This window comes from Choloepus didactylus, chromosome 8, assembly GCF_015220235.1.
Source record: "Choloepus didactylus isolate mChoDid1 chromosome 8, mChoDid1.pri, whole genome shotgun sequence".
Lineage (NCBI taxonomy): Eukaryota > Metazoa > Chordata > Mammalia > Pilosa > Megalonychidae > Choloepus > Choloepus didactylus.
Window position 1 is genome coordinate 35,383,755 of NC_051314.1, and position 12,721 is coordinate 35,396,475.

The 12,721-nt window shown below is 42.7% G+C and overlaps 1 protein-coding gene across 3 annotated transcripts in view; it reads right to left on the reverse strand.

The window, feature by feature from the left end:
- PLXNC1 (plexin C1) overlaps positions 1-12,721 on the reverse strand; it is a 173,040-nt gene that overhangs the window by 72,577 nt on the left and 87,742 nt on the right. For all 3 annotated transcript variants that reach the window (XM_037846051.1, XM_037846052.1, XM_037846050.1), the window contains exons 11-17: positions 12,360-12,539; positions 10,207-10,294; positions 6,702-6,905; positions 6,405-6,590; positions 4,115-4,217; positions 1,100-1,201; positions 701-804 (exon numbers count right to left, since the gene is read on the reverse strand). In XM_037846051.1, coding sequence (XP_037701979.1) covers positions 701-804; positions 1,100-1,201; positions 4,115-4,217; positions 6,405-6,590; positions 6,702-6,905; positions 10,207-10,294; positions 12,360-12,539 — 967 coding nt within the window. The remainder of the gene's footprint in view (positions 1-700; positions 805-1,099; positions 1,202-4,114; positions 4,218-6,404; positions 6,591-6,701; positions 6,906-10,206; positions 10,295-12,359; positions 12,540-12,721) is intronic.

Here is a 12,721-nt window from a genome sequence, read left to right on the forward strand (position 1 = left end):
GAGGGTAAATGAAGAAGGCTGAGTGAGTGGGTGAGAAAATGGAGGTGTCAGAACAGGGATGAGATCCAAAACCCAAAGGACTAAGTAGACCACTCCTCAGAGTCCTAGAACAAATTAATCAATCACTTCGTGCAGTTGTTTCTACTAACTGAGGATGATACTAACTGATCAGCTAAAAAATAACTGTCGAGGAGAACCATAAACACTCTACATTGCCATAAATGCCTATTCTAAACTTAAATTCTACATATGTCTATTGTCCTCCCTTTCCTCATTTCCAATTGAGAAGTGATAGTGAATAATCTGGCACCCACAATATAAGTCTTGCAGATAAACACAACAAATTGGCCAGCCCACAACTTACAGATTTTTAAATAAACTAGCTTGCATCCCAGCTACAAATTCAGTTCTAAACTGGTAGTAAAATAAAACAAAATCATCTCTCTGAACTTCTGTTCCTCCTTGATTTTTATTAGTGGACAAAGAATAATAGCCAGTGACCCATCATTACTTTATACCCTAAGCAGTGCAATTAATAATTCTCCTTCTCCCTGCTCTCCTCAAACTTAAGTCGTTATTTTGCACCAAGCATATTATCTATAGCTGCCTTGAAAGCACAACACCCATTTTGACAACAGCAACCAGCACCTTCATTATTATTCAAGACTCAACCTTAGAAATATGATCAATGCTCTTTTACCTCAGGGAAGAAAGTTCTCAGAGCAAAATGTTTGTAGTCAAGGAAGGGAACAGTTCCAAAACTATCAACCACATCCAATTTATCCATCTGCAGCTCAGCAAAGCCTGCAAAACAGAATCCCAAGAGCAATATTTTAACTCAGCAAACAATGGATAAGATCTTCTGTTGTTTTGTCTAACGGGGAGTATGACCTTGGTTTTCATTAAAGAAGAAACAATAGATAATTACTTGGTTGGCTGCAGAAAAGAGCTGAAATAAAACACCAAGCGAGGCCCAGGCCCTGCTGTTCAGTTGTCTTCTGTTATACAAACATCTCTCATTACTGTGGCCATCTCCACTTAAAGGTGAAAAAAAAAAAAAAAAGGCTTGCTTTTCTACAAATAAAATTTTGGTGCCTACCATCACGTATCTCTTTTCGGAGCTCGCTCTCCAGGAGCTCCAGTTGTTGGCTCTGTTTGCGACTCAGCTCCTTCGATTTGTACCTGGTAACCCCCACGGCCGCTGAGGAGACAGAGATCCAGCATCAGATTGAGTGAACTTAAAAAAAAAAAAAAAAAAAAAAAAAAGAAAGCAAAAACCAACCTTTATAGTTGAAACAAATAAAAAAGAGAGGAACACAGACACACACACACACACACACACACACACACATGAAAATAGCATTTAAGAGGTGGATTTTATAAGAAGAAAAGAGGGTGGTCATTCTAAAGAGGAAGATGCTAAAATACAACAGAAAAAAAAACAAAAAAACAAAAACAATCCACCCATCTTAAAAATGAAAACTAAATCAAATAACCTTCACTTGTAACCAGAGATCCCAGTTGGCTGAAAAGTAATGAAACAAGCCAAGTTTCCCTACGCCACGGGCCACTTATATTGTTCCATTCTTTTTTTAATGTTTCTAAACATCCCTGGAGAAATAAAGTCAAGCCATTAAATGCAGAAAGAAACCAGAGATCCACAGTTAGTTCGAGAAGCCAAACTTGCATAGATTTAACAGGCTGACACAACGAACCCCCAAATCTGGATATTGCCTTTTATCTCTGCCTCATCCTGTTTCTGACTGTGCTGTGGAGGAGTATGCCCAAGGAGTTCAGTGCTCAGGTTCAAATTCCTGCTTGGCCCTTTACTAGCTGTGTGACCTCAGGCAAGTTCCTTAGCTTCTCTGTGCCTTGGCTACCTCCTCTGTAAAAGTGCCTACTTAACCACGGTGCTGAAAGGATTACTTAAACCCAAAGCATTTAGAATAGTGCTTTAAAAAGAGTAAGTACTAAACAGCAGTCAATTATCATTATTATTCTAGTAAGTTCTTCCTCAGGATTTTGATAGGAATTATATGATAAAAGGCTCTGCTACCAGTAAGTGTGATTTATGCTGGAGGAAATGACATTAAATACCTTTCTTCCCTGGACCACTTCACAACGTAAACAGTCCTAACCATAACATGCTTTGTGCATCTCCAGAAAAGGAAGGAGCATGTAGTGACTCCCAAACTTCAGTGACCACGGAACCCCTTTCGCCAAGAGCATCGCTTCAGACTACTGGTCTTCAGGTCGCACTCTGAGAAACGCTGGCCCATTGCACACAAAGGGAGCTAGTGGTCCCATCCATAAAGCAGTGAGTTTTCCATGGCTAAAGGCTACAAGGGAAGCCGCAGCAGGGATGTTCTGCGGGTGGCAGGCCTAGGCCAGGGGTGTTTCGTGGTCTCACTAATGCTGTGAGTCACGGGCTAAAAAGGACACTTAGTCAGTCTGCTGGTGACACAGGCCCCCCTGGTATTACTGTAAGAAGGGGAAGAGAATTTTAAAGGGTCTGAAGATAGAAATGAAGCCAAAAGCAATGGGTCAAATTTAGCCCACTTCACAATAAAGAACATAAACATCTACAGACAAATTGAGGAGAGAGCAATCAAGAGTCACAGAGAGGTCAGGAAAAGATCAGAGACTTCTAGTAAGGCATGAAGTAGACGTGACTCTACGATGACACTGTTAACATATAAGGCTGGTTAACAGCCACAATTCTCAAAATAGAGCCCAGCATTTAGAATTTACAAGCAATCTTCTTACTTGAAGCCAACATCAGTGAAGACTTTGTTAAAATATCAAGCCCAATGTTGGATTCCAAAGACATAAGAGGGGTGGACAACTTGGGAAGGACATTAAAAAATACCTGAAATGATAATCAATGGAGCAACATAGGGTCTCCATCAAAGGAATGCATTTCATTAGACCAGTTAATCATTCACATAAATCTTTCCCTTACTGGATTGTGAACCACCCAAAGGAAAGGGCCAGGCCTTAACTCATCTTTTCTAGCTCTCAATAAACATAAGGTAAATGGATGAAGGGATGGATGAAGGAATGAGTGAGTGACTGAATGTCTGGAAGGAGATAGCAGCAGTTCTCTCTATTAGCCTAAAATGTCAGAACAGCAATACCTGTGTTGCATCAAGGACTATGAAGTGCTATGTTAGTTGGTGGAGAAGAGTTGCTTTTTCTAAGAAGGACAACAGTAAGTTGACTTAAAACCAAAGGCAACTCAGGAGCAGAGATCACAAACTAAATAGCCACAGGGATCAGATACTAGATGAGTTAAGTGGCCTGAGGGGAGACAATAGGGAGTGGTGGAGAGACTGTGGTGAAAATGCAGTGAGCCCATGCCCTATCTCAAGGGGGTAGCTGCCACTCAGCCATGGCAAACTGATATTATGGAAACCTTGAGATCCAACAATCCACATCTTTCAAATTTCCAAGAGGTTTTTTAAAATGTGAAATTACCTACTCTTTAAATGTTATCAACTACTTCAAAGTTTTACAAAATGCTGTATAGACCAAATAAAACACATCGGTCGTCCAGATACAGCCAGTACATCCATCCCTTCATCCATTTACCTCGTGTTTATTGAGAACCTGTTATGTTGTTGGTAACTGTGCGAGCTCCGTGAGACTGCTAGAATAGGAAGAGCCTTGCAGCATTTTAATGGATGGTACAGATCACACTTCTGGCATATAGTTCTACCAGGAAAAGCAGGGCAGGAGTGGGGATAGAGGGTGGGGTTTGGCAGGACGAGAAGGCAAGATAAGATGACCAAGTCCTTTGAGTCCAGAACCCCAGGGGGATTCTGAAGGAATAATGTAAATAGGATATTTGTCAATCACAATTCAAAGGAACATGGAAGCAGAGCAGACTGTATTTCTCCAACACCACGTCTTTGTTACCAACTACTTATGAATGAAGCATCTAAAAAAGGTTTAGAAAGCCCTTCATGGGTCCCCATTATTCCTTTTCCCAAACTTTTGATTTCGGTTTTCACCCATTAATATTTACCTGAAGGAAACAGTCCCTGAATGTCTGCGTACCTGATGTGAGGCCCCAGGGAATCATTTCTCTGACAAAATTAAACAGGTCACTTACCAACAATGACAATTAGTAGCAAGACAGGAAGCACAATCAGAAAATACCACGGGGAAGAAACAGACTCCTGCTCAACAAAGAGCTCCAGGTGTCCCAGTTTGACCTAAGGGGCAAAGAGCGTCATTAGACCTGACATATTTATGTTATAATTTGTCTTCCCCAAATGGTTTCCTCCAAGATACAAAAAGAGGTTGTGAGTTAAGCAGGATATCTGGGCTCGAATCACATCTTTGAGACAGATTAACAGTGACCTGGAGCAAATCGAGAACACACCCTGCCTTGGTCGGCTGAGATGGAGGTGAGGTGTGCTGGAGTAGACCTGTAGATTGTAAACACTGTTCCTCTTTGCCCTGGGGGTTGTAAACTGCAGCAGTGGGGGTAACAGAGAGGTGGTAAACTGTGGCTAGGAAGCCCCCACCCTTATTCTAAGGGAATAACTCGACTTTTACCTCTTGTACATCGCGAGCTTCCTTGGAAGGCTTATTTTGTATAAAGCGTTCTGTGGCAAAAACCAGTTTGGCAATGTTGATTAGTCAACCCCCAAGGACCTTTTGCAGTTTTAGCAATTTCTGGTTATAAAAACGCCCTAAAACTTGTAAAGGGAAAAATTTTCTATCAAACATCATTTTTCCATTGACGTACATATAAGCATTAGGGCGCTCCTCCATTCTTGGAACCACACGGCCACTATGGGGGCATCTGAGCAGCGTGGCTGGAATGTGGATTCGGGAGCAGACAGCCCAGGCTTTAAACCCCAGCTGTGCCACCTGCTCTCCATGGCGGCAGGATCCTGAGTTAGTTCCTCACCCATCCAGTCCTCACTTTCCTTGCTTGAGTGGGACCATGACAGTGTCTGCTTCACAGGGCTGCTGTGAAAACCTCATGCATTAATTCAGTTGGGTAAGTAAGCTCATGGCACTCCTCTCCAACAGCTCCAAACTCTCCATGGGCTTCCCAGTGTCCTCAGCAAAAACCAGTCCCTTGTAACGGCCCACATGGCCCTCCCCTTACTCACTCCACTCCAGCCCCACTGGCCTCCTAGCTGCTCCTCAAACCTACCAGGCACACTCCTGACTCAGAATCTTTGCTACTTGCTGTTTCCTAGGCCTGGAACCTTCTCTCCAGACAGCCCATGGCCTCCTTGAGGTCTTTACTCAAATGACATCTTCACAGCGAGATGCCTTTTCTACCACTGTAAAATTGCAACACTGCCCCCATGCTCCTAGTCCTCTCCCTGCTTTATCTTTCTCCACAACAATCAACATCTAACATATTTTTTATTGATTTTCTTTGCTATGTGCTTCTTTCTGTAAGCTCCATAAAGCCAGCTGTTTTTGGCTGTTTTCTTCTCTGTTGTGTCCCTACCAAGGTATAGGCACTCAGGAGCTATTTCGTGAATGATGAAGAATGAAGAATGCTAGCATTTTCTCTTCTCAACTAACTTGAAAGGTGGTGGTACTTGTTAGTCTAGTTATTGTTACTGATTTCATAACTATTGCTACCTTCCTTTACCAGACAGATGGTGAAAGGGAGGCTCAGCAAAGTTAAGTGACTTATCTAAGGCCACTGGTGCAGCTGGGACATGAACATGGCTCTTTCACTGGTATTCTTTTTTTCCTGTCTTTGATCCAATCATTTAGGACAACAGATCATAAAGCATTTTTTTTTATATAGACTGTGTGGAGACTTACGTGGCATGAACGCTATAAAGAGTGATTTCTAATATGTTTCCCTTCCCTACAGTCCCTTGTCTTTATTGTGGGACATAAATATAATGGTGATGTGTCCCGCACAAGTCTGGGAAAAGATTAATCTCAGCAAGCATGACTTCATGGAGAAACAATCCACCCGCGACCTTAGTTTATTTGGGATCCATCAGACTGATGCCATGGGTATGTCGAAGAGGCCCCCATTTTGTGTTCCTGCTGAGACGTGTCACCTCCGCATTTGGGAGAAGAATGACAGCTCATCGTCAATGAGTCTAGAGATTCTGCTTGCAGATGCTACAGTCTAAATGTATGGCTAGAACAAAAGCTATCAAGACTCATTAGGATTACAGACAATGGTGTGTTCAATGCTTTGACATTTGAACAGGCACATGGATGGATTCTGCCAGCTATTTTGGAAGAATTATGCTTGGGCTTGCAGTACCAGTTTTGTTTATTTTCTATTTAAAATGAAGATCTAAAGATCCACGAGCGATTTCACTCTGCCATCTTGTTTATCCAAGGAATTACTGAAAATCAGGTTAAAAACTAATCACAACAGGCAGGGCAGTCAGGTGACTTACACGAACTTTCTGGGAAGAGGCGACAATTCTGTTGGCAGCACTGATGCCTTTAATTTTGCAAAGGATGGTAGTCAGATCTTGATTTCTAGTAATATTTTCAAAGCTGCAATTTAATTGCTCATTTTCCCCATAGAAGAGAGTAATTACAATGTCTTTCTTGGAAATGTTGAAGTTATCATTTTCTTTCTGCAAAGAACAAGACAAAGATGAAGAAATCAGGGCACACGTGGAAACACACACATAAGCCCACCTTGCCGGTTCGGGGAAGGCACACCCCGCCCGAGAAAAGAAACATACTTGAATTTTTACTTCCAATTCCGTGTACCCCTCGGGTTCTACCCGATACCCTGTAAATTTGGGATCCTCAAGATACTGCAAGGCTCCGCAATCCAGGTAGGTGTTTTGGACTCTTAGTTTCACAGTGACGTTTGTATGCACTTTTGAACTCTTTAAATTGGGGGCTAAAAACCTGCAGTAAGTCGCCACACAATATTCAGAGACCTGGGGGAGAAGAAAAGAGCATTTTAACAACTTCACTGAAGAATCCCAGCTCAGGTAGTTAAGAGCTAAGTGACCTGGGCAAAACTTCCCTGTGCTTTAGTTTTCCCGTCTGTCAAACGGGGAAGATGCAACTCCACCTCCCACAGCCTCTTCATCAGTCTAATCAGCCTATCAATATTCTACCAAACTACCAACACCAGCCTAAACTTCTCGCTACTATTCTTTACAGACCCCGATCTAACCCACAGGATTGTGAGGGCTAAACGAGATAAGATTATACAGGCAAAAATGCTTCCGATAGTGCCTGGCATGCTGGAAGCACTCAACAAATGTTAATATTATTAATACTGATAATCAAAGCAGTCAGAAGATTATGCAAAGGGAAAGCATGCTAGCAGAAAGAAGTAGTCTAGGAAAAAGGGAAGACTTTGGGCAAAAGGGCCCATGTAATCTTGAACCAGCAAGGCTGAGACTAAGGAAACCAGGAAGGGGAGCGGAGGACACTGCGCCACAGCCAGCTCCTGACCTGCTTGGTGGCCAGTGACTCACTCTTTGTTGAGGAATCTCCTGCAGAGCTTTAACAGAAGTCACTAACCACAAGAAGATGACTTTTCAGGTGTAACAGAAAATAGGAGAAAACAACAGTAAAAGGGACAATGTGTCCCCCACGGCTGAAGTGAACGGAAACTGGAAATAACACAGGAAGTGTGGCCCAGTTTACAGGTCCATTAAAACACACACACATGCACAAACACAGACATAATTATTGCCATTTTCAGGTGTACAGAGAGACAGGCAAAGGGAGCTAGTGGGTAAGGGGAGGTTGACAAAGATTTTAAAGAAGGGGAACTAAAATTTGTCAAAAGAAATTTGTCAGGTCAGGAGAATTTTTCTTGTTTTCTCCTCAATATCGGAGTAGGAAAAAAGAGGGTAAGGAGAGGCAATAAGGTAGAAAAATCTGTTGCAATGAGCTGAGATTTAGACAAGCAAAACCTTCCCTCTTCCTTAATACTTTCCAAACTACAGCCCCACATGTCTCTTTCCCATTTCTGTCGATACGGTGAAAATCACTAAACAAGCTCCCTCCAGCTGCTGGGTAGCCACTCACTCCTTAACCCCTGGCAGGCTGGCTTTTTAATGAAACTGCCTTACAGAAAGATAAGCAGCAATTAGATCAACAACCTCATTATCCTCAAGTCTCTTAAGTTTACCTACCAGTGACCAAACTAGCACTATCTGAGATGTTTTTTATCTCTAGTTGCTGAGCAACTCTGAAGCCAACTTCACCAGCCGTCCTATTTTCTTCCCCTCCTTAAAATGAAGCTATTCTGCAAGATTCCACCCTAGGTGTGCTTTGCTTTTCCTTGATGCTCTCACTACCATGATACCATCTTCACCCTCTCTCCAATGACAACACCTACAAAGATAATACGATCGTCTTGAGCTTCACCATCTCCCCAGCCCCCTAGATCTGTGCTCCTCACAGCAGCCGATGGCCAGCTCAGCCTGCACAACCTGCTGGCATCTCAAACACATCCAGACATCTGCATTAGCATCTTAATTGCTCTCCCAGACTTTTTACAGTTAGTGCCTATCCAAACCATCCTATACACATTGCCAGAATAATAACCATAAAGCATGCCTATACTCATGTCACTCCCTGCTCAAGGATCTTCAGTGGCTCCTCATTGCCTACAGAACTAAGGGCAAAGTTTTCAGCTTGACACTGTCTGACATGGCCTCAGTGTAGCTTTTCACCATCCCTCCTGCTCCTTCCCAACCCGTCTTCTAGGTTCCAGTAGGAAAGGACATTCCCACCATGGGGATTGACTACCATGTCCTTTGTACTTGAAATTGCCTCTCCACTTCCACCTGTCCAGATCTACCCATCCTGCTCCAGTCTACAGACGTTCTTAATTCCACCCATATTTAATTTCTCCTTTATGTGGGAACACATAATGCTTTCTTGGACTCAAAGGATTTCTGAGCTGGAAGGGAACCAAGGACTTAGAATTTAATGGTGTCCTTCTGATGACACACTGTGCTTTCAGTATCAATCCCAGTGTAATTTTGCCTTCTCTCTCCATGAAGGCAGTGACTACCTCATTCATCTTTTGTCGCAGCACCCAGCAAAATGTTTTGCCCATAGTAGGTGCGCAATCCATTCTACTCAATTGCATTGATTTTGGAGCAGCACTGCAGAGGGGGAGCAAATCCACTGACAAATTCAGTCACTGCTTCTGGCCAGAGAGTCAATCTCTACATCATTCAGCTGGATGCATTCACATCATGGGGACGTGGTCTGAAATCAGACATGACGAGCAGCTCAGGACTAGCTCTAAAGTGCATCAGGAGGCAGACGTGGGTGGAATGAGGCTGTAAGGTGACATGGGTGGGACGAGGCTATAAAGTGACGTCTCGGGAGGCCTCCTGTTTCTAGCCTGACCCCAGACTGGTCTCACATAGGGGAGGGGCCGGGTCTGTGCCCCTCTCAGACCTGTCACTTTGGCAGGAAGTGACCAGGCTGGGTTCCAGAGAGGCTGTCCTCACATTTCTCATCGAGGAACGAGAGAGTAGGGAAAACTGGGTGGGGAAGAGCATTCAGGAGGTGTTTAGAAGTGAGCTCATAGCCCCAACATATGTCTGAAATCCCCCAGCTCCTCTCATGTTCCTGGAATGAAAAGCTTCAAGCTAGAGGCTCCCAAGAGAGTGACCGGGCACGTCTCTGACTCGTGCTGGGGTGAGCACTGGGTGGGGGACGGGTGGGGTCCAGACCCCTTCTACAGTTTCCACTATGGGGGTTGACGAAAGGCAAGAGGAGGGAGATCAGAAGGAAGGGACCAAATCGGGTCAAAGTGACAACGGCAAAGAGAAGGTGAGGCATCTAAAATGATTTCTGGGACTTCAGGCAAGTCACTTAACCTCTGTGAACTGCAGCTTTCCCGTGAAATGGGAGCACACCACCTGCTCTGCAGAGGAGCGCTCTTCTTCTTTACATCACACCTTCAGCATCCACAAAGAGGTTTCACACATATTCAAAAGGTGACTTGCCACAAATCACACATGGAGAAAATGGCAGGTCTTTTCATACCAACTTCACTCCTCCTTCCTCTATGCCATGACTCAAAATACTCAGCTACAGGGTCTTATTATTACCATGATACCAAGATGGTAGACATCATGCGACAGATAAAAGTTTATATCAAAGGTATATAAATAAAAAATACCTCCCAACATATTTTAATGTGATGAAAACAAAATCATCCCTAAAAATTCCATTATAAAGAAGCTGAAGACTTACATTTATATTTCCTTTTAACTCATGTGAAATGATTAGGTTGTCAATTACATCAAAATTTCTGCCCATTATGGTTATATATTGACCACCACTGCAAGAAAAGAGTAACAACAGGCGTTTCACAGTCAACACATAAGCATTTTGCACCTAGAACAAAATCATCAATTTATTCACATTTAATATTAAACTGTTATGTTTGAGAGCAAAATAAGTCATTTTAATTTCAAATGCAGGTTAATTTTAGAAGTCTGTTAAGTAAGGATACTGGCCACAAAGTCATGACTTTCAAGAAATATACATATAAAAATTCAGGTTGGATCCTATTTTAACTCTAGGAAAATGCCCAAATTCCTACAGAATTTGAATTTTGTTGTACCATATTGCCACATATAATCAGATCAAAAAGAAGCTTTGTGTCATAAGCAGGAGAGAAAGGTAGGGAAAAGGTTTCACTGAATATTTGTGAGTGCTGTTTAATCTATATGAAGATTTCTCAATCTAACAATTTTCAAAATCAAACTCCCAACCTACCAATTATATTTTACTTACGGAGACAGGCAACACTTTAGACAAGGGGAAATTATAAATGACATCAAAAGTATAAATTCCTACTTGGTAAACCATATAAATGACAGCTACAATCTCTCTCTCTCCAAAACCGAGGCGAGTGATTTCACGTATTCTTGGTGCATAATTTTGGATACACAAAGTGGTTATTAGCTGTGAAATAAACAGCTGTCCACAGCTCTGGCTGCCCTCACTGCCCTGTGCACATAGGCTGCTAGACACCCATTCCAGGGGACAGGGGCCTGGATGTGAGCTCCGTCAGTGGCCGAGCCCCCGATGACAGGACCAGGAGGTGGGTGTCAGCAGGCCAGTTTGTGTAGAGCAGAGGGAAGTCCCTGAGACAGCCCTGAAGTCTCCAGCCTCAAGGAGGAGGGCCGATTTGGACCCATGCTATCCTGTCGCCATTACTCGAAAACCAAGCCAAGCAAGCCCTGCAGATGGCTAGACTGCAGAGCCACGTTCTCGTTCAAAGTGCAATGACCTGGGAGCAACCAGAGATGCAGGCTCAGAATGTCACAGGGGACAGGACATTAAGGAGCCTCTTATTTTATGGTGAAGAATAACGCTGTGGTGGCTGAGTGCACAAACTCTGGGGCCAGAGAGCCTGGCAACCCTGGGCAGGTTATTTAAATGCTTCATGCCTCAATTCTCTCATCTGTAAAAAGGGCTAATAAGAGCAGACCTCTTAGGCTTGTAAGGATTGACCAAGTTCATCAATGTAACAGGCCTGACACATAGTAAATGTTTGCTTTTCCCAGAGGGGGAGTATGCCATTCTAGAGCCTTAGGTTAGAAATTTAATTTTCCTTATGCCACTTCTCTCTTAATCTTAAGAATATCTGAAGTGACGTGTGTGTGTGTGTGTGTGTGTGTGTGTATATATGTGTGTGTGTGTGTGTGTATATATATTGTATTTATATTTATATAAACATCTTTATCTGTAGTTTCCTCTAGGGGGTACTTTGAAATTAACTTCATGCTGTATAAGGCAAAGAAAATATCTTTAAGGTTATATTCCAAAACCCGAATGTAGATTTAAATTAAACTAGAGAGAGACAACCCCCTCACCCCTTTAATATATCAGATTCATCTGGATGAGTTTATTTTGGAATTTCCATCTCTCATTTGGGTAACATCTTTGAAATGTAGATAATGCTTTACCTTTCTATAGCTCCCAGTGGTTTCCAAAGAATTCATAATAGCTTTCTCCAAAGGTTTCAAAATGAAAGATGTAAGAAAAAAGAAGCTTTGTGTCATAAGCAGGAGAGAAAGGTAGGGAAGAGAGTTTGTTTTTGCACCAGAAACCCAGGCTAAGTACAGTTACTGCAATCGAAGAAATATTCTAGCTTGAGTTTCCTGGCAGCCAAGGCTAAGAGAAAAACAGGACGTGCTCACAGTGTTTACCATGACAACGGGAAACAACTGTTTGTCAAGTATGGGCTTTTCTAGGAATAAATCCTAAGAGTAGCTTTGTGAAAGAAATTTAGATATGCCTACTATCTTTATATATATTTGGGTGGAATCCATGGTCTTTATCATGTAACCCTTTTAACCACAATGATAGAAAAATATCATGAATCTAGAAAGTACCTGGTCCAGGTGGTAGCAGGAAATATAAGGGAACAGTGGGGCAGAGCAATGTAAGATACCGGTCCCACTGAAGAGCAGCTACCGCCGTCGAACTGAATGCACACATCCTTCATTTCCTTTCGGCTTGATGGAAGAGAAAATTTCATATGGGTGTCATTTAGCGCACGTTTGACCTGAATCCTAGAAGGGGGTAGATAGAGAGCTCTTAAGTGACACAGACACTTAGCCCAGTTTTTTACCCAAGGTGATAGCACATGAATTTCACTGGAACTACAACAGTTCACAAATTATCAGGAACACAGCGGCAGGGCAACTGCTGATGAATCAGGAGCTACTTATCCATTTGGGTATTATCTGGGGCT